This window comes from Hyperoodon ampullatus (genome assembly GCF_949752795.1).
Source record: "Hyperoodon ampullatus genome assembly, chromosome: 5".
NCBI lineage: Eukaryota > Metazoa > Chordata > Mammalia > Artiodactyla > Ziphiidae > Hyperoodon > Hyperoodon ampullatus.
The window spans coordinates 69,805,734-69,830,659 of NC_136918.1; the positions used below are offsets into that span (position 1 = coordinate 69,805,734).

At 34.8% G+C, this 24,926-nt stretch overlaps 1 protein-coding gene across 4 annotated transcripts in view; it reads right to left on the reverse strand.

Annotated features, from left to right (window-relative positions):
• The window catches only part of RSRC1 (arginine and serine rich coiled-coil 1), a 441,446-nt gene that overhangs the window by 322,850 nt on the left and 93,670 nt on the right, over positions 1-24,926 (reverse strand). For 3 of the 4 annotated variants that reach the window (XM_079704151.1, XM_079704150.1, XM_079704149.1), the window contains exon 4: positions 7,370-7,543. The exons of the other annotated variant lie outside the window; for it this stretch is intronic. In XM_079704151.1, the coding sequence (XP_079560277.1) occupies positions 7,370-7,543 (174 nt within the window). The remainder of the gene's footprint in view (positions 1-7,369; positions 7,544-24,926) is intronic. 4 annotated transcript variants of the gene reach the window in all.

Consider the following 24,926-nt stretch of genomic DNA (forward strand, 5'->3'; position numbering starts at 1 on the left):
AAGAAAGAATGAACCTACAATTCATGCCATTTAATGCTGTATCAGGCATGATTCAAGTCAAATTCCATTGGGCAAAGTCTGGGATAATTACAAGTACTAATATAATGAATAAGAGAAAGGTGGTGACCTGGGGGAGAACTTATGAAACCCTTGTCTCCTGCTTTTGTTGATTATTCTTTTTGTTATGATGGATTCCCTTTCTTGACCTCACCTTTTTGAAAAATAACAGATTGTTTCTGTTAAACAAAACTAATAGCTAGTGACAAATACCCAAACCCATATAATGGAAACTGGGTGGTAAATTTCACTGTAATATAAAATACCCAACAACATAATAAGCCACTGTTATGGTATTCATTCAATTCACAAGGAAATTGTAAAACCTTTAATTTAAAAAGGAAAAAAAAATAGTGCACACACTTTAAAGATGGTTTTGTTTACCTGCTTAACAAAATTGACAGTACGAAGCTTCTTTCGCATGTTACAATGACATGTGTTAAAGGTATATTTCCTTCGAACCAAACATTTACCCTTCGCCACTGGTGAAAGGCAACAAGATCTCTTTACAGAGTCTCGTCTTTTTCAATAAATTTTTCATGAAAACATGTTATCCTGGCACAAAGTTGCCTGCTGTCACATTCGAAGTGTAATAAATGTTTAATGAAAACAACACCACACAGCTTGGTGTCAGACAACAGCTATCACACAGCCCTGCTTTGATCCAAACAGACACTTAAAAGGAGTTCTAAGCATGCTCTGCACCACAGAATTCTATAACCTATATGCAAATAGGGGTAAATTAGCATAAATGATTTCCTGTTGCATAAAGAAATAAGAGGTAAAGAAAAATATGACAGCCTCTAAGAGTATGGAACTTCTGTCAAACTCAGAGTCCAGCATTCCCAAACCACTTCCAACACCTTCTGCCAAGCTCTAGGTAGGAAAAATGGGCTATAACCATAGCCCATAATAGCATGGGCTATAACTGAAGCCCAAGTTCACTGCTATCCCAGTGGCTTCTATACATATTTTAAAAAAGACTTAAGACAAATGATTTAGTGAGAGTCACATTTAAGAAATTCTATTTAAGATTTCCCTGGCAGTCCAGTGGTTAAGACTCCACGCTTCCAATGCAGGGGGCATGGGTTCAATCCCTGGTTGGGGAAATTCCACATGCCATGTGATGTGGCCAAAAAAATTTTAAATTCTGTTTAAATGCATTCCCCTCCAATTACCTACCAAAAAGCACTGCTTCAGTTGTCAAAATTTGTATCCAGAGGGAAATTCTTAACCTCTCTCTAAAAGTACAAAGCTTCAGAAAGTTATATAAAGGAAATGAGGAAGGTAAGTATAAACGACGCAAGGGTTTGGGCAAAATATTCCAGAAGTCTTGATGGGCACATTTCTGAGTACAACATCCACCTACTGAAAAGCTAATAAGAATATAATAAAAGTGAAAACCTTTCACAGTAGCACATCATAGGGGAGAATAGGCTACGGAATACTAAATTAGGTTCCGGATGAATCCTAAAGTTACTCAAATTAAGAAAGCATTTTACTAGGCAATAACGGCTTTAAACCAAACTTTCCTGGCTGGTGGTTTAAATCGTGATTGAAAATAAAGTTAAATCAGGGACTTCCCTGGTGGTCCAGTGATAAAGAATCCACCTTCCAATGCAGGGGACATGGGTTCAATCCCTGGTCAGGGAACTAAGATCCCACATGCCGCAGGGCAACTAAGCCCGCACGTCACAACTACTGAGCCTGTGTGCCTCAACTAGAGAGCCCACGTGCCACAAACTACAGAGCCCACGTGCTCTGGAGCCTGTGTGCCACAACTAGAGACAGAAAACCCGCACGCCACAACTAGAGAGAAGCCCGCGTGCCACAACTAGAGAGAAGCCCACGCGCCACAAGGAAGAACCTGCGCGCCACAACAAAAAGATCCCGCACACCACAACCCACACGCCACAGTGAAGACCCAACGCAGCCAAAAATAAAATAAATAAATAAAAATAAATAAATAGATATTAAGAAATAATAATAAAGTTCAATCAAATCCATCCAAATTCTACTCTTAAGGATGGCACTATGATTTAAAATCAATAGTAGAATGTCACTGGTGGCACTGACATTTACTCACAACTAATTTTTCAAGGAAGTCCATAAAATGTTTTATAGTGGATGACTATACTTTTTGGAATTTGATTAAAATGTTTCTAAAGAAGGCTCAGTAAGATACTAATCCACAGAAGACTCAAATGGGGTGTACAATGTTCACAATCATCAAACCAAGTTGTAATTATGAGATGCCATGGCAAGTTTCATATTTCTGATTTTTGACTCTCAATAAAAGCTTGCTTAAAATGATGTTGTTAATGTCCAATTTCAATTTAATAACTCTAGTGTTAATAAAATTTGTTTTCATATTGCAAAGACATATCCTCAGAAAAGAAATATAATTATCTAATGATACGCTGAATATTTGTTCTAAAAATTTGGGGGGAAACTAATAAAAACAAACAAAATCTGTATCAATATTTTAAAAATTAAATATTCTTAGAAACCAAATTTTATAAATGTAAAACATTGAAAATTAAAGTCATTAAACCTTTTTGATAAAATCTAAGACAAGGTTTGGTCGGTGTCTTTCTTATATTAATCTTTCACTCAGTGCTGTAAGGAAAGGCACCTTTTAATCCCTACAAACTCCTGATACCCTTCTAGTTTATATTAGGCCTCCCTTATTCAGCAAAATTATAAAATAAATAGATCAGCTTATGACATTATAGACAAATCCTAATTATAATCATTCAAATGTTCCAGGGATTTCCAGAACTTGTACTTAATTAGCTGTTATTTTAAAACATTTTTCAGAATTGCCTAATTTTATATCTTTTTTCTCAAAAGGCTAATAAAAAAAAGCTCTTCCTTATTATTAGGCTCATAAATTCCTGCTTGAGCATTTCTTTCTCTCCTGCTTTTATATTTCCCAATTTATAAAATATTCCCTTACCATTATTGTACTTACTCTCCTTGCTTTATATTTTATAAATGTATGCTTTATGTTCTATCAATATTTATAAATATTGATATTTTCAAACTGGTTTGATAAAAACAAAGATTGTTATACATAAAGAAACAGAATCACATGAGTTTTTATTTTCTCTTATGCGAGGTAGCATCTAGGTTATTTAGCACAAGCTAAAATATTTGTCATTGAGTCACACAATCACAATGAACTAATACGTCTAAGTCCAAATTCAATCATTTGTGAATCTTTTTTCCTTTCTCTCCACCTACACGTGTTCTTAAAAAAAAAAAAATTTCAAAAGAGCCAATAAAACCATCACAGAAATACATTTAATTAAGGTCTAGAAATTTTTTGTCATTTTATTAAATATAATTAAAAGTAATTCTAAATACACAGATTAATTGCTGACGTGGGAAAGTAAGGAAGAGAAAGGAAGAAAAGAAGGAATCATTCTTTTACTAATGACAGATTTCTGACCCAATCAGAGAAAACAAGGCACAGAAAATTCTTTCTGTTTTCCCTAGCTATTTTCTAGGAAAGTTTAAGCAATAGCATATCACTTGATCTCAAACACTATATATCATCATCAATAATCATGGATTACTACAGAAATAAACATAGTGTATTATTAAGAGTCAAGATGCTGTTGTCAGTGAACCTGAATTAGAAACCTAACTCTGCCATTTATTTACAAGTCCTATGATCACAAGTGTTCATTTGTATAAATGGGAAAATAAAAGCACCTATGTCACTAGATTATGAAAATTAAATAAGATAATACATAATGCTTAGCAAAATTTCTGATACCTAGAAAATATATTTAAATGTTAGATGCTTATTATTATGTCCACTGTAAGTAAAGCATTTTTTTCATACCTTATGTAGACCTGATCATAAAATTACTCTACTTGAGACTTCACTGGCTTCTCACTGCCTTTAGAATTAACTCTCCTTAGCATAACATATACTCCAATAATCACCTCTCATCATTATTCCTCTTCTTCTCTAAACTAATCCCCACGAGACTTCAGTTTCTCAAATATGCCATACCCACCTTGCTTTCCTCCAAGTATTTCCACATAGAGTTCATTTTGCATGCACGCTTCTTTCCCATCTCTTCCTTCCTTCAGTGTATAAACATCGCTTCTTCTGAGAGCCCGTCCGTAACATGCTGACTAATCTAGCTCAACCAGCTTAAAGTTCATGAAAATATCTTGCAACCAAAATGTGTCAAAACTGAGGATGAAACCCAATGTGCTGAGACTGACCTGTTGGAACGATAAAAAGGGCGCAGGTCTGCTTACCTCCGAACTTTTTCTTATATTAGCAATAAATGTACTTAATTGTTTAAGCCATATGTTGACAAACTACAACCCATGGGCAAATATAGCCAGCTGCCCATTTCTGTAAATAAAGTATAAAACTTTACTGGAATACAGCCATGCCACTCATTTAGTATTATCTATGGCTGCTTTCATGCTAAAAGGGCAGAGCTCAGTAGTTGGCAACAGAGGCATATGGCCAAGAAAGCCTAATTTATTTACTACCTAGCTCTTCACAAAACGTTTGCTGCTCTTGGTTTAAGCTAGTTTAGTTAGGTTTTGTTACTTATAGCCAAAAGTACCCTAACACACAACAGTTTCCTACTGAAACATTCATCTGATTTTACTGTAATTACTTATATATCTTCCCTTCTATATATGCTTATTTTGCCACCTGCATGAAATCTCCAAGTAAAACTAGCCTGCCGTTATGTCCCCATTACCTAACATATACTTGACAAATAGAAGGCATTCAAGTATTGTTGACTGAACAAGTGAACAAATGAATGAATGAGCATATCTGATCAATACCCAATAAATATTTATGAAAAACTACCATGTACATTAGGTACACTGAGTAATACAAAAGAGTATAAGACCCATGCTCTGCCCTGAATGGCTTAAAGATCAGGTTTAGGAAATAAACATGTAAGCTGTAAAAAATATATATATAAGTTATTTCTGGAGCAAAACGGGGTATATCTGTCATATATAGATACTACCATATTAAATGTATACATCAACCCCCACCCCAATCCTGATTTCAAATCGTACTAAAAGGTATGAATTCCTGTGGCCTTAGCACTAATCAGAAGGGAGGGCACATTGACATAACACCACCCTGTACTATGGTCCACTAAAACCATGAAGATGACTAAATCAGGCTACTCACAGCTTTTGGCATCAGTACTCATGGCCCTTCAACTGACACCTCTTGTTTTGACCTTGTTCATTGTCTTTGTTGAGATTTAAGAAATAATGACAAATACAACATTATTATCTTGTGAACCTGTCATCCAGGAATCAGTCCCTTGAACAAAATCAGCTCTGAGTGATGGCAGAATCTAACCTGTAAAGCTGGTGCCGACCTTCAAAATTAATGTCACCATATGGAACCCTTTCCTGAAGCCACCCAACCTCCCTTTTGATTCATGCTCTCATTTTTCTTACCTTTAAAATACCCCAAATAATGCTTTATGTAATATCAACTTCACACAACCGTGTAAATATTATTCTAAAAAGTAAAACTTGGTGAAGTAGAAAGCAAAGATTTAATGACCAGTAAAAATCATAGTCATTTCACATAGTCATGTAATATCTAAAATGTAAACCAAAAGGAGGAGGAAAAAAAGAACAAGGAGCATGGCATTTCCTTGACTGACGTAATTTATTCAACCTCTTAGTCTATATTTTCCAGTCTTAGAAACCTACTCTACATCCTCTCTTCAACTATCATCCTCCTGACTTCCTCCCTTTATCAACAGATTTCCCCCATATCCTCTCTAATCCTCACTCCATTCTACCAACTCTGGCTAGGTCAGGCTCCCTAACTTTAAAGCCAGATATCCAACTCTATCTCCTCTCTTATAACATTCAACAGTCCTTAAAACTAGAAAAAGACAGAACTCAGAATTTTTCAGGACCACAACTGCTCAATGTACATTAATGGCTATGGGGTGATCAGGGAAAGAAAGTCACACAATAATGTTACACTCTCCCAAAATCCACCACAAATTTATCATTTCAAAGAATACGTAAAAGCCAACAATCCACGCAGTTTTATATAATATCACTATAAATCTGGATTAAAAAATAAACACACAGACAACTGTGAAAAAGAGAGGGATGAGAAGAGCCCCATAACCTTTAATAAACTTAATTCTTCATAGAATCAAGATCTCAAGGAACCATATCCAAAATCTTGGTAAGCTCTTCAATTTAATACTGAAAAGTGATACGCTAAAGATAAACACTTCTGTATTGAAGTATTAGAGAGAACATATATAAGGCGTTGAAAGGCTAACAAAAGAGGATAAATTCTAAGATGTTCTAAACACTTCATAGAATAAAAGATTCCAATGTCGGTTTGGAATAAAGCAAACAAGAAGCTGTAATTTAAGCCAGGGGTCCCCAACCACCACCCCAACCACTGATACCAGTCTGCAGCCTGTTAGGAACCAGGTTGCACAGCAGGAGGTGAGTGGTGGGCAAGCCAGCGAAGCTTCAGCTGCCACTCTCCATCGCTCCCCATGGCTCGCATTACCACCTGAACCATCCCCCCAGCCTCACCACCACACCTCTGTCCATGGAAAAACTGTCTTCAACGAAACTGGTCCCTCGTGACAAAAAAAAGGTTGGGGACCACAGATTTAAGCGACTAAACAAGATTTTATTTCACTTTAACATCTTCTAATTAAATAAACTGTTTTGAGTGGACTTCAACCTCCAAACAGACAAAACCAGAATAACTGTTTCAATGATATCAATTCCAGAAAAAATAAATTCTGGGTCCCATATGCACATACACTCATCTAACACATACATATACCTTAACATTGACCAAGTCCTCATTCTATATTGAAAGAGGTCTAGCCAACAGTAAATCACATGGTTCCCTCCCTTCGTCCCATCTTTATCCTTTTCCCCTAACAGCTTTACAATAAGCTAACAGATATCTTTAATTGTAAGCAGTCTTCAAATTTTAAATATTGTATTCATGATAAAGAACATGGAACTTTCCTAACAAATTATGTAAATTTTCCTTTACTGACATACTAAGTTTTGACAGTGCTATTTGTTTCTAAGATTTGTTTTGTAAATATTAAATGAAAACAGGAATAGAAAGGAAGCACAGTAAAACTCTGAGATAACTATTCTGATTTATCCTTTCTTTATTCTCTACTATATTCTCCTCTTTTTTCCATCTTAGAAAAACCTCAGAAGATGAAAATTTAGTTTGAATATTGCTATGGAATCACAGAGTCATCACTGCTTTAGATCTGCTTCAACTTACCCACGTTTGATGCTGTGTAATTCCTTGTCCTTGCCTTTATCCTTTTCCTTTTCTCTTTTCTCCTTATCTCTGCCTTTACGTCGTTCTCTATCCCGAGACCGACTACGTGTTCTTCTGTGACTGGACCTTTCACTGCTTCGACTATGGGAACGTGGACGTGGTCTTGATCGGGACCTACAGTAAGTAGATTTCATTATATACATTTAGTGTATATTTTGTATTATGAAATAAAAATATCCTTAAAAATTGTCTGAAAGAAAAGGATTTAGTTTTAGTTAAGGATTCAGTTAAATAACTGTTTGAAGCAAGCATCTAAAGATGATTCTTTATGAATAATACTCTTTTAAATGACATGAGGGAAACATATGTGTCAACTTTACAGGAATATAAGGTTTAGTGTTTGCTTAGTCAAAAAAGTCTTAAAGTTCAAGTCAAATCTTCATTACTCAAATCTCTTCAAGATAATATAACAAATGTAAGTGTATATTCTAATCTGCAAGGATTAGGGTCTTCCCTATCCCTATAATCTCTACTTTCTATATTGATTCTACCTAATTTCCTATTTCTAATTGTTAGAATAAAACTATTCCTCTACTCTACTATAATCCAGCTATTCTTTGCATAAAATGAAGGACAGTATTAGGATATATTATGTGCTTTTACCAAGTAAAGATTTTTAGATCCTGCCTTACAGTATTGACAAGAAAGCCTCTACCAGATTGATGATCCTATAGAAACTATAAAAAAATAACTAACTGAAGTCACTGAATAGTGACCAAAAGAAGGCACTGACCTTAAAAAGGAACAAAATCTTACTACATAAATATGCTGTTGATTTATTTAATGTAATTTCAAGCAATTAGATTATGAACCAAAAATGATGAGCAATGCCAAGACTTGGAAAAAACAAACAGCAGTAAGGAAGTTTCCCATTTTATCAGTTTCTTTTCTGAGGACAAGCCTAAGTCTGTGCCATGCAGGAAAGCTAAAACTCTAACAGAAAACTTTCAAATTTATAGCCTGAAAACCCAGAACAAAGACTCAAGGCAACCATCGCAAAATGAAAATGAAAGGGGAATCCTGGAAAAGAGTCCGTTAAAGGAGCCAAAAATTGTAGTTGTAAACTCTATTCAAATCTCTGGCTGAACCCTACATCATACATATGAAGGGCAAACTCCAAATAGCTAAGGAAAGAACTGAACTAAAATTTCAACTGCCCCAAAGAGACTGAATTGTTGTAATTTTAATTCAACTAAGTTAATTCTATGCTTTAAAAAAAAAAAGTAAACCAAAAAATCAATATTCTTCAGAGGAATATAACAGAATCCAGAGTACTCAAAATGTGACATTCACCATGTCCAAGATAAAATACAAAATTACTAGGTATACAATGAAACATGAAAAATGTGAGAAAAGATAGTCAATACTGAACAACCCCGAGATGAGCCAGATGTTGGAGTTATCGGGCAAGGATTTAAAGTAGTAAGTATAACTATGCTTGTAATGAATATAATGTTAAGAAATTTTAGAAGACAAACTAGAAGTAAAAAAAAAATTCTGTAACTGAAAAATACAATATCTGAAATTACCATTACACTAAAAGAGATCTGAAGCAGATTGTTATCAACAGAGGGGAAAAAAATCTGTGTACTTGAAAACAGATAAATCAAACTTTTCCCATCTGAAGAACTAAGAGGAAAAAAAGATGTTAAAGAAAAACAGATCCTATAAGATCTGTGTGACAACATTCAAGTGTCTCATGTTTATTTAAACTCATAAGTAGAGAAAATAATGAGATAGAAATCAATTTCTTTTTAAGTGGTGGCCAAAATTTCCCCAAATTTAGTGAACAAAAAATGTACAGATTCTACAAGCTTAGTTAACTCCAAAATAAATATGAAGACCATGATTAGTAATACCATAGTCAAGCTGATGAAAACTAAAGATAAAGCGAAATCTTGAAAGTATTCAGAGAAAAAATGGACACATTACATACAAAAGAACGATGACATGAATTACTGCTGACTTCTCATAAGAAACAATGAAGATCAGAAGAGAGTGGAACAAAATTCTAAACATGGTGAAAGAAAAAAAAAATCAACCCAAAATTTTATACCCAGCAAAAATAAGTGTTCTACTTACAAAAATAAGTGTTCTACTTACTTCTGTTTTCTTGAGGGATATTTTTGCTGGGTATAAAATTCTGGGTTGATTTTTTTTTTTCTTTCACCATGTTAAGAATTTTGTTCCACTGTCTTCTGATCTTCATTGTTTCTTACGAGAAGCCAGCAGTAATTCATGTCATCGTTCTTTTGTATGTAATGTGTCCATTTTTTCTCTGAATACTTTCAAGATTTCGCTTTATCTTAAGTTTTCATCAGCTTGACTATGGTATTAATAGTCATGGTGTTCCTAACACCATACACAAAAATAAACTCAAAATGGATTAAAGACCTAAATGTAAGGCCAGACACTATAAAACTCTTAGAGGAAAACATAGGCAGAACACTCTACGACATAAATCACAGCAAGATCCTTTTTGACCCACCTCCTAGAGAAATGGAAATAAAAACAAAAATAAACAAATGGGACCTAATGAAACTTAAAAGCTTTTGCACAGCAAAGGAAACCATAAATAAGACCAAAAGACAACCCTCAGAATGGGAGAAAATATTTGCAAATGAAGCAACTGACAAAGGATTAATCTCCAAAATTTACAAGCAGCTCACGCAGCTCAATATCAAAAAAGCAAACAACCCAATCCAAAAATGGGCAGAAGACCTAAACAGACATTTCTCTAAAGAAGATATGCAGATTACCAACAAACACATGAAAGGATGCTCAACATCACTAATTATTAGAGAGATGCAAATCAAAACTACAATGAGGTATCATCTCACACCGGTCAGAATGGCCATCACCAAAAAATCTACAAATGATAAATGCTGGAGAGGGTGTGGAGCAAAGGGAACCCTCTTGCACTGTTGCTGGGAATGTAAATTGATACAGCCACTAAGGAGAACAGTATGGAGGTTCCTTAAAAAACTAAAAATAGAACTACCATATGACCCAGCAATCCAACTACTGGGCATATACCCAGAGAAAACCATAGTTCAAAAAGAGTCATGTACCACGATGTTCATTGCAGCTCTATTTACAATAGCCAGGACATGGAAGCAACCTAAGTGTCCATCGACAGATGAATGGATAAAGAAGATGTGGCACATATATACGATGGAGTATTACTCAGCCATAAAAAGAAACGAAATTGAGTTATTTGTAGTGAGGTGGATGGACCTAGCACCTGTCATACAGAGTGAAGCAAGTCAGAAAGAGAAAAACAAATACATATATATGGAATCTAAAAACAAACAAACAAAAAAATGTTTCTGAGGAACCTAGGGGCAGGATAGGATTAAAGATGCAGACTTAGAAAATGGACTTGAGGACATGGGGAGGGGGAAGGGTAAGCTGGGACGAAGTGAGAGAGTGGCATGGACATATATACACTACCAAATGTAAAATAGATAGCTAGTGGGAAGCCGACAAATAGCACAGGGAGATAAGCTAGGTGCTTTGTGACCACCTAGAGGGGTGGGATAGGGAGGATGGGAAGGAGATGCCAGAGGGAGGGGATATGGGGATATATGTATACATATAGCTGATTCACTTTGTTATACAGCAGAAACTAACACAACATTGTAAAGCAATTATACTCCAATAAAGATGTTTAAAAAAAGTAAATCAAAGGCCTTTTTGAGATAAAGGAAAAGTAAAACATAATCATCAATAGTTAATAATATGCATTAAAGTATGTACTAAAGTTTTTCAGGCTAAAGAGAATGATAAATGATGGAAACTTGGACCTTTAGAAAGGCAATGAAGGCCACTAGAAATGGTAAATATATGGGTAAATATAAAAAACGACTTCCCTTTAGTTAAAATACATATGTACTTAAAGTAAAAATTACAGTATTTTACTGTAGGGTTTATAATGAAAGTGGATATAATACATATAATCTCTACAGAATAAAGTACGGAGCAGGTAAATTAACCTACACAGTTAGAAAGCTTTTACACTTCACGTGAACACTGAAATAGTAACTCTAAGTACACTGAAACATACTTAAAGTACTGAATCATAAGGGCATATATGTAATTCTTACAGTAGCCACTTAAAGGGGAAAAAAAAGAAATACAGCTAAAAAGCCAAAAGATGAACTAAAAGATAATTCTTAAAAATATTCATTATTCCAAAAGGAGGCTGGAAAGGCTCACATGTCTTCTCAGAAGACTTTCAGGATCAAGCAATTCCTGGCCAAGAAACAAAAGTAGAATTGTCCTATTCCCCAATGGATTCAGATGAAAACAAGTAATAAATCGAGTACACCTCCACAATGAGACACTGGAGAAGAACCAAGCTGTCCAAATAAATTAAAAAGCAACACACAACTATACGCTATCTACAAGATATGCACTTTAAATATAGACACAGGTTGAAAGTAAATGTCTAAAATTAGATATATCATGTAAACAAAAATGGCTGGAATGAATATATTAATATCAAATAAAGTATCATCCTAGACACTCAGAAACTAGGAGTATTACCCCAAATAAAAATGGATACTTCATGATGATCAAAGGATCAGTTCAAAAGTAGAAATCATACAAAATGTTTATTGGACCACAACAGAGTTAAACTAGAATTCAGTAACAATAAAACATCCAGAAAAAAACCAAAAGTGTAGAAATTAAATAATACACTTCTTAATAAATCATGAGTAAAGTAAGAAATCACAAAAAATTAGAAAATATTTTGAACTGAAAGGCAATAAAAATATAGCATATTAGAATTTGTGTGATGTAACTAATGCAATGTTTAGAGGGAAATTTATAGCTTTAAATGTTTATATTAGAAAAGAAGAAAAGTCTAAAACCAATTACCTAAGGTTCCATCTTAAGAAGCTAGACTAGGAAGAGCAAAGTATATCCAAAGTAAGTAGAAGAAAGGAAACATTAAAGAGCAAAAATCAATGGAATAGAAAGCAATAAAGAAAATTAATGAGGCCAAAACCTGGTTCCACAAGAATGTCAACAAATTTGGTAAATCCCCAGCTAGACTGATCAAGCAAAAAAGAAAAGAGCAAACACAAATTACCTAAATTAAATAAAGACTGTGGATAAAGAGATCACATGAACTAGTTCTGGGTACTTAGGCCATACATAGGGCTTGAAGAGAATTATATGGATTTCACTGGTAGTATGTTCTGTCTTCTTTCACCCTTAGCTGGTTCATTCAGTGAGTGAAGAGCAATACTGTATCATTAGATCACAAACTTTTTTTTTAATATGTGATTCTGAGAAGTTACAATATTTATTGCTAGGAATGTCAACATGGGTTTATTATACTAATTTACAAAGGTTAAATTTCCTTCATTTTCTCTTTGACTAGTCCTTCTCAATTTTGACACATGCTTCTTTCCACACAAAATAAAGTTTTAATTTATCAATAATTTATTGCCCCCACAGACATTATCTATTCATCTCTAATGAAATTATTATTATATGTGGATATGTAAAAATTTTAACAGATTATTCTAAAATCTCTGAAAAATAATCAATCAGACTAAAGTTTTCTGATTAAAAGAAAGTAATAATAATAATAAAAATGAAGGGGGCCTTTTTTGTGATAATCAGAGCCACTACATATACAGTATATACACACACGCACACACACACACACACACACGTTATCTTAATTTGGTTCTACATTATGATTCTGGCAATTACTTTTTCACTTAACTAGTGAAAATATAGTGTAACAAAAGACAAAGAGTTAAATATTAATTTAAACTCTAACAACAAATCCCTAAGAGCTTCTTTTTTTAAAATAAAACTTTGAAGTAAGCTCATTTCTTAGTGGTTTGCCACTAAGAAAAATATACTGTTGGACAAAATGGTAGGTAGATTAAGGTAGATTTTGGTAAAATCATGTTTTCACTGTATCTTAAAAATTAAATGTATATGCTCTTAATATACCCAAAGCTACAGAAGTATTAAGTTAAAAAATAAAGAAATTCTCATATAATGGTGTCCTCAAACAAGTTACTTCCTCTCTGGGCATCTGTTTCCTCATCTACAAAATGTTGATAATAACTACTTTTCAGGGTTATTATAAGGATTAAATAATAACACCAGTGAATTGTGAGATAGCAGACAGGTGATTTGGGAGTAGGCAGGCAATGAGAAAGAAGTAACTGTGGGATCTAAAGAAGTAACTGTGGGATCTAACTGTGCTAATCTAAATGAATGAGTAAAATCTGATTCAGAGAATATGAAATGTTTCTCTCATACCACAGCTAATCCAGTAAAGAGAAGTATTCTGATTCTGATAGACCTTTAAAATCTTAAGGCTGGCATAAGGATTACTTAAGTTTCAATATATTTCTTTTATATAGGAAGGTAAATAATAATAATCTTGGTTAAAGATTATCATCTTCTCCACAGGAAACCCTCAGGAGCCAAATATACGCATGATCTTCACCAGTTTGCTACTAACATGAAAATCATATCACCTATCATCCAAGCCTTTGGAAAATAAAAGGGGATTTTTTTTTAGAGTCCAGCAAGGCACTATAACATAAGGACAACAGGCCTAAATTGGCTCTGTCCCAGAGGAACCAGAAAGTAGGATCACTCTATCACCATCATAGCAAAGCTAAATACCACAATTAGAGGCCTTCTATCAATTACTATCTGCCTCACTCTCCCAACAGCAACTACTTTCCTAATCTCTACTCCTCCCAACTTACCCAATAACTGAAATAAACTCAGTTATCTCCAAACTCATCTCATGGTTTTCCCTAACACAAAGATTCCACTGTAGAAAACATATGCCTACCATTCTCCAAAAATATTCTGCTCATTACGTCTCCATACAATAAACATGTGCCAGTCTGGAACATTCTTTTATAAATGTTGCTGATGTGGCTCAATGACCTAGACAGCAATAGCAGATCTATAATTTAAGTTACCCATGATGTCAAATTGAAAGAAAGTAATAAGTTTTAAAATATCACAGCAATGTCTTAGTATTGATTATTTCAATTCTCATATTGTAGACCTCAACTTCGTTTATAGGCTACAAGTAGCAAAAAATGACTCTGAAGAGAATAAATAGGGAAAAGATAGCAAAGCCAAAACACAGGTTTTGCAACATTATTAAAGGCTGTAAAAAGGACCACAAAATCAAATACAGATTTTAAATGAATTAAGCTGCTGACTTCTTTTCAGTCATGAGAATTACTTTAAACAATTCTGAGTAAAACTCACTTCCTAGACTATGAACAACCCCATTTACTTTATTAAGTAAATTTAATTACATATTTGAAGGCTCTCCATTAAGAACAAAGTAAAGAGTAAAGAGATTTCCTACTCTGACCAAACAAAAAAGTCAACGAAACTATACTAAAATTTAGAATGTTATTTTTCCCTCATTCCTTAAATAAATATGTTTCTGATAAATCACTCTAGAAGTCTCTAGAGTACCAAAGCCAATATGGAGATATATTATTAGCAAAGAAACATTTGATAAAAAATGTGGCACTCTAGAACACACAATATATAAGCAATAAATGGACAGCAAGATGTCCTATTATACCAGATAAATGCTTTCAATATCTACAGAAGAGGAAGAATCACCATAACATCCCTGAAGAAAATGAATTACTGCCCTCAAAAACCAATTTGTCAAGTTTCTTAATTGGCTAATAAGTTCTAAACACATGTAATCAAAATAAATATCCTAATATTTTATCTATCAAAAACAATAACTACAATACTTCAAATAGTCTCTTGAGTACTATAAAATAAGGACTACATTTACCATAAAATAAAACTGCAATTAAAATTATACTTAATATTCTTACATTGAATAAACTAACATGGATTCTATGTCAAGATGACATTTAGAACTCAGATATCTACTTTCGTCCCCAACCGAAACTGAACTAAAACCATAACAACAAGGGGGATTTTTTAAAAGGACCTACACTCTAGGAAAGAGATACACTTTTGAAAAGGGAAGTGTCCACTGGTGGCTTGGTGGTGAAAGAAAACTAAAAATCAAGGGGCTGAAGCTCAGGGCTCTGTAAAAACAAGATGACATCAAAGGATCTGAAAACAGACCTGGCTTTTCCCATAGTTTCCCATTTATTAAAGAAACTTCACCTCACTGAATTAATAATAATGCAGTGTCATTCAAGAAATCTTATAAGTCACCCAAAACCTTCAGTCCATCAATTGAATTCTCTGTTACTGCCAACCCAGGAAAATTCTGGACATTATCATGAACAACAACAAAAAAGAATCTAGGGAATTCCCTGGAAAACCAGTGGTTAGGACACCTGCTCTCACTGCCAAGGGCTCAGGTTCAATCCCTGGCCGGGGAACTAAGATCCTGAGAGCTGCACAGCGTGGCCAAAAAAAATAAAAATGAATCTATCATCCATACAAAGCAACTATGAGAAATGAATCAAAGTTGGAAACAAATTTCTCAGGTGATACAAATACACAACACAAAAAGTGAAGAAGAGACTATAAAATAACATTCCAACATTAATTAAACACGACACATAATATGAAACATAGGCATTGCTGATAAAAGAGCCAAGAAAAAGAAACTTTAAAAAAAGTAATTAAAAACAAAAATAAACAAATGGGACCTAATGAAACTTAAAAGCTTTTGCACAGCAAAGGAAACCATAAACAAAATGGAAAGACAACCCTCAGAATGGGAGAAAATATTTGCAAATGTAACAAGAGACAAAGGATTAATCTCCAAAATTACTGAGCTCATGCAGCTCAATATCAAAAAACCAAACAACCCAATCAAAACATGGGCAGAAGATCTAAACAGACATGTCTCCAAAGAAGACATACAGATCACTAAACAACACATGAAAAGATGCTCAACATCACTAGTTATTACAGAAATGCAAATCAAAACTACAATGAGGTATCACCTTATGCTGGTCAGAATGGCCATCATCAAAAAATCTACAAACAATAAATGCTGGAGAGGGTGTGGAGAAAAGGGAACCCTCTTGCACTGTTGGTGGGAATGTAAATTGGTACAGCCAATATGGAGAACAGCATGGAGGTTCCTTAAAAAACTAAAAATAGGGCTTCCCTGGTGTCGCAGTGTTTGAGAGTCCACCTGCCGATGCAGGGGACACGGGTTCGTGCCCCGGTCCGGGAAGATCCCACATGCCGCAGAGCGGCTGGGCCCGTGAGCCATGACCGCTGAGCCTGCATGTCCGGAGCCTGTGCTCCGCAACAGGAGAGGCCACAACAGTGAGAGGCCTGCGTACCGCCAAAAAAAAAAAAAAACAACTAAAACTAGAGCTACCGTATCATCCAGCAATTCCACTCCTGGGCATATATCCAGAGAAAACCATAATTCATGTACCCCAATGTTCACTGCAGCACTATCTACAATAGTCAGGACATGGAAGCAACCTAAATGTCCATCAACAGAGGAATGGATAAAGAAGATGTGGTACATATATACAGTGGAATATCACTCAGCCATAGAAAAGAATGAAATAATGCCACTTGCAGCAACATGGATGGACCTAGAGATTGTCACACTGAGTGAAGTCAGACAGAGAAAGACAAATATCATATGAAATCACTTATATGTGGAATCTAAAATAAGGGTATAAATGAACTTATGTACAAAACAGAAACAGAGTTACAGATGTAGAAACCAAACTTATGGTTACCAGGGGGTAAGGGGGGAGGATAAGTTGGGAGATTTAGATTGACATATACACATTTACTATATATAAAATAGGTAACTAATAAGGACCTACTGTATAGCACAGGGAGCTCTACTCAATACTCTGTAATGGTCTGTATGGGAAAAGAATCTAAAAAAGAGTGGATATATGTATATGTATAACTGTTTCACTTGGCTGTACACCTGAAACTAACACAACACTGTAAGTCAACTATACTCCAATAAAAAATTTTTTAATTAATTATTTATTTTTGGCTGCGCTGGGTCTTCATGGCTGCACACGGGCTTTCTCTAGTTGCTGCAAGTGGGGGCTACTCTTCATTTCAGTGCACAGGCTTCTCACTGCGGTGGCTTCTCTTGTGGCAGAGCATGGGCTCTAAGCGCGCAGGCTCAGTAGTTGTGGCTTGTGGGCTCTAGAGCGCAGGCTCGGTAGTTGTGGCACACGGGCTTCACTGCTCTGTGGCATGTGAGATATTCCTGGACCAGGGATCAAACCCATGTCCCCTGCATTGGCAGGTGGATTCTTAACCACTGTGCCACCAGAGAAGTACCCCCAAATTTTTTTAAAATAAAATAAATGAAAGTAGTAGAAAGGATAAGAAGTAAGTAATAGACAAGGCAGACAATGAACATCAAACCTCACTAAGGCTCCAGAAGAAGAAAAAAACAAGGTAAGAGAACTAATATTACATTCATAATCCAAAGACACTTTTGGAACTAAAAGCATCTACATGTAGAAAGGATCCACTGTATATATGGGGAAATGGATTAACCACAATCAACTCTGAGATAGATCCTGATGAAGTTACTGCACATTAATGATAAAGGAAAAAGAACACTGATTAAGTTGATATAAAGAAAGTCAAGTTGGCATCAGTCTGCTCAACTGTGAGATACACACACACAAAAATGGCTTTAATTTTCCTTGAGGAGCTCAAGGGGGAAAACATGTGCTCACAATGTTACACCTAGTTAAGCTACCCTTAACTACCAAAACTACAAGAAAAAAAAGTGACAAAAGTACTAATTTATGTTAGACTCTAGTAAGTCAAGGACATGCTACAACTTCTAGGTTAAGCACTCAAAGCAAAATTAAAAGAAACTAAGTTAGGGAGGTGGGAGAGGGATGGATTGGGAGTTTGGGATTAGCAGATGCAAACTGATATTACATATAATGGATAAACAACAAGGTCCTACTGTATAGCACAGGGAACTGTATTCAATATCCTGTGATAAATCCTAATGGAATAGAATATGAAAAAAGAATATATATATGTAAAACTGAGTCACTTTACTGTACAGCAGTCATTAACACAACACTGTAATTCATCTATACTTCAATAAAATCAAAAAAAGAAAGTAAGCTAACAAGCTAATAAAAGTAATCCAAAGAAGGTAAGAAAGTAGGAAAAAGAAAAAAATGGATTGGACATATAGAAAACAAAGGATAAGATGGAAGATTTAAATCCAAATATAACAGAAATCAATAAACATAAATAGACTATAAATAATACAATTGAAGGAAAAAGACCATCAGACTAAAAAAAAAAAAAACTATAGCGAGCTTTCAAAATGAACATGTTAAATATAAAAACAGAAAGTTTGAAAGTAAAAGAAAAGAAAAAGATATCATACAAGCACTAACAAAAAGATGGTGAAATTACATCAACATCATACATGATCTGAAACATCATTTCAAAGTAAGAAATATTTCTAGAAATAGAGACTTTCATGAAAAGGTCACTCCAAAAAGAATATAAAACTATCCTGAATTTGCATACACTTATTTACAGAGCCTCAAAATATATAAAGCAGAAGCTGGTAGAACTTGATGAAAAACAGAAAAATCTACAATCAAGAGCTGTCTGTGAGCTCTCTTAGTAACTGATAAAATAAGCAGGTTTTAAATGGGAAAAAAAAGTAAAGACATAGAAGATTAGAACAAATGGTTAAATTCACCTATTTAACTGCATTCCTTTTTAATCAAGTGTATCTGTAATATTTCCTAAGATAAATCTTATGATGGGCCATAAAGCTAATCTCAACACATCTCAAAGTTGAAAGGTCTTTCAGATTATGTTCTCTAACTACAGTGAAGAAAAAAAGAAACAAAGGACAACTAGAAAAGCCTCCAAATGTTTGGAAATTAAGATCCCACATGCCGCAGAGCGGCTGGGCCCATGAGCCATGGCCACTGAGCCTGCGTGTCCGGAGCCTGTGCTCCGCAACCGGAGAGGCTGCAACAGTGAGAGGCCCGTGTATCGCAAAAAAAAAAAAAAAAGAAAAAAAAATGTATAGGCTATGGGCTTCCATGGTGGCGCAGTGGTTGAGAGTCCGCCTGCCGATGCAGGGGACATGGGTTCGTTCCCCGGTCCGGGAAGATCCCACGTGCTGCGGAGTGGCTAGGCCCGTGAGCCATGACCGCTGAGCCTGCATGTCCGAAGCCTGTGCTCCACAACGGGAGAGGCCACAACAATGACAGGCCCGTGTACCGCAGGAAAATAATAAATGTGTAGGCTATAGCTAAAGTACAGTGAAGAGGAAAATTTGTAGCACTAAATACACATATTAGAAAAGAATAAAAGCTAAAATAAATGATCTAAGCTTCCGTCTCAAGGAGCTACGAAAAGAATAGAAAACTATACTCAAAGAAGGTAAAAGGAAAGAAATAAAGAAAAAAATTTTTAAAATAATGAATCAGAAGATCAAGAAAGACAAAGTTAATTCTTAGAGAAGATTAGTAAAATTGATAAACCCCTGGTGGAAATGACAAAGAAAAATACAGAAATCACAATAAAATAATCAATTTTGCAGTTAAATGGCCTTTTGCCCATAGGGGTTAAAGGCCATGGGAATAGCCCTCTCACCATAAACAAGTAGAAAAGAAAACAAAATGTATTTAACAACTATGTCAGACATTGGACAATTGGCAGCAGAGAAGTGTAATTCCCCAAGAAAAGGGAAACAAAAAAGGGAACCCTAGGATTGCCCCAGCTTACTGCCTTGGGGAAGTTTCCAAGCCACAGAGCAAGGAGAGGGAACTCAAATGAAGCTTCATAGACTCGCTGAGTTAGGGAGACAGAGACAGACCTTCAAGGAAGCCAAGGTGCTAGACTTTGTAAGGCATTATACCAAACAGAAGGAAGTTGGACAGAAAGAGGGATCCAGAAATCTGCAGAGGCTCTCTAGATCTTTGACAAGTTCCAGTCTACAAATATGTGAAATGAAATTCCAAGGGACCAGGGAAAAATACACTGGACAGCAACAGAAATCCAGAATAATATATTGGGGAGAAGTAGTGTTCTACCTGCCAGAGTTGAGACACTTTGTACATAAGATATTGTATAGAGTCAAGTATTAATTCCGGAGCTAAATTAGCCATAGAGTAAAGGTATTCTGGATCCATCCTAATAACAAAGCTTAAAAGCAAGCCTTGATATTGACAAAATACTACCTGATGAAGATCGATCATGGCTACATGAGGGTTTATTATACTATTCTCTGTTTTAATGAATGCTTAAAATTCTCCATGCAAAGGCTAAAAAAATTATTTGAAACTTCATTTATAAGTCTGTTATTTGAAACTCACATAAAAATCACTGTGGCTTTTCAATCCAATTCACAGAAGCCTATTGACAGAAAATACCTTAAACCTTATATTAAAAGACTATTTCAAATATACCCAACAACAAAATGCTATTTCTTTGGGGGGAAAAGACACACATTCTGAATTTTAACTAAAATAAATTAAGTGTGTTAATACTCTTCAGCTTTGGTCAATACTTGATCCTACATCTACTTTAGAGAAATCTATCTGGATCAGTACAGTTGCCAAGTGTTTTAAACTGCAAAACCAAGGTTAACTGTCCTCACTAGGGGCAGAGGATGAAGCCTCTAGTTGCTGTAGAACAAGTGTTTGTAAACAGGGATGGTTTGTATATTTCTGACACAGTAATTCCCTATTCATAGTGTCCTAACTGAAGAAGAATCTTTCTTATCAAAATTTCAGATACACTTACTTGGACCTAAAATTTGCATCAAGTTTTACAACTGAATTATCAGAATTCAAAGCTGGTAAATAAAAATGAAAGCCAATCCTGCATTTATTTGATATTTAATGCTCTAAAATATGCAAAATAATACACTTGCTTAGTGTATCTCTTTAGCAAAATGCTGTAGGGCATGATATTTGCCCCTATTATTACTAAGGACTTCTACATGATAAGAAGTATGTCAGCTATATTCATCTATTTTATCTCTTTTAATTCTCCAGAGTATTTAAACATATAGTTGTTACTGTCATCGCCTCTTGGTGTTTGGTGGGAATTTTTTTTCTTGCTTTAGGGGCAGGCAAGTTGGGTTATTTTTTTGGTTTGGTTTGGTTTGGTTTTTGCTTTAAGAAAACTGAACTCTGAAAAGTTCAGAGGCCACAGAACCAATGTGTGATAGAGCTGAAATTTGAACCGACATTTGTCCACGTCCTTTCAATTACAGCCCACTGCCAGTAAGATCTGACTGCGGTATCATTTTCCAATAAAACCTATAAAAAAGAAAATAAATATCTATACAGGTTCATTTCTAAAATATTATCAAAAGATTTAACCCCACCTTACTATAAGTAGATCCAGTCAACTAAGTATCTAGAATTCTCATGTCAATCATCAAAAATGCCCAATCATCATCTCTAGTCCCCCCATTTTTAAGAGAAGATATTAAAAGGTAGAATTGGGAAGAAAAAAAAGCAAAAAAAAAAAAATATGCAGAATGCCAATGCCTCCCCCTAAAAAAGCATATAACCCACCCACTGTGGCAAAGGTTAAGTCATTTAGTCAAGTTCAAAGATCTTCAAAGACTTCTCAGATCCAGATAAGCCCATATGTTACCAAAATTCTGTGAAAAAGCCATTACTTTCCAATCTGCTGCTCATGTTTAAGATACAGAACACACAGATGCTTGGCATCACTCATCAGTCTTCCTAAATTTTCACACCAGATAATCAAGATCCACCAATAACTTTCCTGTCTAAAAGTCCTAGAAATGTCTTTATTCCATCAGTGCTTGGTTCACTTGTTAAATCTGAAAGTAACCATAAAAGACCATTCAGTTACTGTACAATAAGTGTTAATTTGCTAATTTCTTCACAGGTAATCAATTAAAATGTAAAATATTGGATAAAATTAGTTGCACTAAATTTAACAGCTGCTCCATAAGCATAATTAGTTTCACAAGGGCCATATGTATTCTGAACAGAGACAGAGTTGAAACAAATAGACAGATTTTAAGTAAGTTTGAGAAAATCTGCATTTAATTAGCAGGTGGGCACTACAACTGCATAACGTTTTTATACATTTATATTTATGAAGTGACAGAAGATCTAAAGGCTTTTAAAATGGCGTTTATTGTTTGAATGGGAACTGTTTTGCTGCATGCTAAAGTGATTTAAATCCTTATAGTTCTGCTTTGAAAAACATCATAAATGGTGAAAGAAAACATGTGGAAAACTGTAAAACTAGAAAGAATTTGCGACAAAAAACAGATACACATACCATAACTAAAAGGAAACTACACTTAATTAAATGTACACTACATCTGGAGTATCAGCCTAATAAAACGTGAAACTATTAATTTTCATTGTTCTAAAGGAAATGAGGTCAGTGTCATTTAATAATTCCTCCAATTACATTGGACTAACTCATTGGACTGTATGTTCTGGATACCATCTAATCTTAAAATGCTATATACTTTACAATATCCTTAAGTCAAACTTTTTAAATAAAGACATTTAAATTACAAAGGAGTAAAAGAATACAATCAGCAAATGAAATTCTTTAGCAGCTGGTAGCTACCAGCATTATATTTTAAACCTTATAACTTTTGGATGAGGTTTTTCATGGTTGCCCATAATAAGTATGAGATCACACTTGTTAGTTCTTATTAGCACTAAAATCACCACTTTAAATATAGAAGTAGAATATAAATTTTAAAACTTAAAATGATGTTTGCCTGGCCAATAATTTCATTGGTAGGCTATATTTATAATTTCAAGTTTTAAATGTATAAAAATAACGTATTTTTTCAAAGGTGAAGTGTTTTTTAATAAATGTATTTATTTATTTATTTATTTATTTATTTATTTTTGGCTGCATTGGATCTTCACTGCTGTGTGCGGGCTTTCTCTAGTTGCAGCAAGCAGCGGCTACTCTTCGTTGCAGTGCACAGGCTTCTCACTGCGGTGGCTTCCCTTGTTGCGGAGCACGGGCTCTAGGTGCGCGGGCTCCAGTGGTTGTGGCACATGGGCTCAGTAGTTGTGGTTCGCAGGCTCTAGAGCACAGGCTCAGTAATTGTGGCGCACGGGCTCAGCTGCTCCGCGGCATGTGGGATCTTCCCAGACCAGGGCTCAAACCCATGTCCCCTGCATTGGCAGGTGGATTCTTAACCATTGCGTCACCAGGGAAGTCCCTGAACTGTTTTTAAACGTCCCTAATTAAAAGAGCAATAATATTTGTAAGAGAAAATGATAATTTTCCAAACTAAGATAGAACAATGAAGCAAATTCCTGCATTATCTGTATATGCTGGGGAGAGTTAGAGAGGAAAGTACTTGCTTATCAACTGAGTAAACCAGGACCTTAAATTTTACTTTCTTCACCTAGCTAAGTAATGTAGCATTCCACTTAGGTATCAAAGACACTAAACTTCAAAATTTTCTTTCATGTGAAATACGGCTGTTATGCACAAATTTAAATTATTAAACATGGATTTTAATTTTGTCATCCTATTTTTGGAAATAAAAAGATATCAACTTAACACACTTTCTAATTCGCAAAAGTTAAATCTGTACAGGAAAATTTTTAAGTGTTCGTGGAATCCCTGTATCAAAAAAAATTTTTTAAACAATAAACATAATTGTAAAATATAACTGATAACTTTGTGTTTATAGTTAACATTAATAATAATTACTTCATGTTCAAAAATGAAAGAGGAAAAAATACAGATCACTCTACCTCACAATAATTAAAGGGTTTTTAAATTAAAATTTCCTTTAAAAGATTTCTTCCTTATTCATAATATATAAAAATTAAAAGGAACAAAAATCTTACTATCCTTTTATTAGATAGAAAATTCTATTATTATAAAGCTGAAAGAACTTAAGACACTAAACAGTTTAGTTCTAAGTTATTTACTAAAAATGTTTTTTAAAACTTATTTTTAAAAAGCCTCAAGCAACTTGCTGCAAGACTTCATTCAATGCAACTACGTGAAACATAATCTAAGAGGGACAGACAGAGTTTACAAATCACATTGCACTCTGCTGCCTTTAAGTTAGATTTCCAATTCCCTTGTTTTCTGCTGCTCTTCCAAATCTGTGAAAAAGTTCTAAGTTGCTTATGTCAATATTTTAATTGCCAAAGGCTTATTTAATGGTAATATCGAAGAAAGCAAGACACCTAGGGCATGAAACTTATCTCAATGGTCACCATATTTTATAAACAGGATCTGGGAATTCCCTGGTGGTACAGTGGTTAGGACATGGTGCTTTCACTGCAGAGGGCCCAGGTTCAATCCCTTGTCGGGGAACTAAGATCCCACAAGCCACGCGGCGTGGCCAAAAAATAAATAAATAAAAAATTAAGAACTGGATCAAGAACGTACAACCAGCATTATTGTATTTTGTACTGTATTGTATGCTCAGGTACAAGAAGCAAGAATATCTGAAATCAAGGTGCACGTTTATTTCTTGATTTGGTGTCAGTAC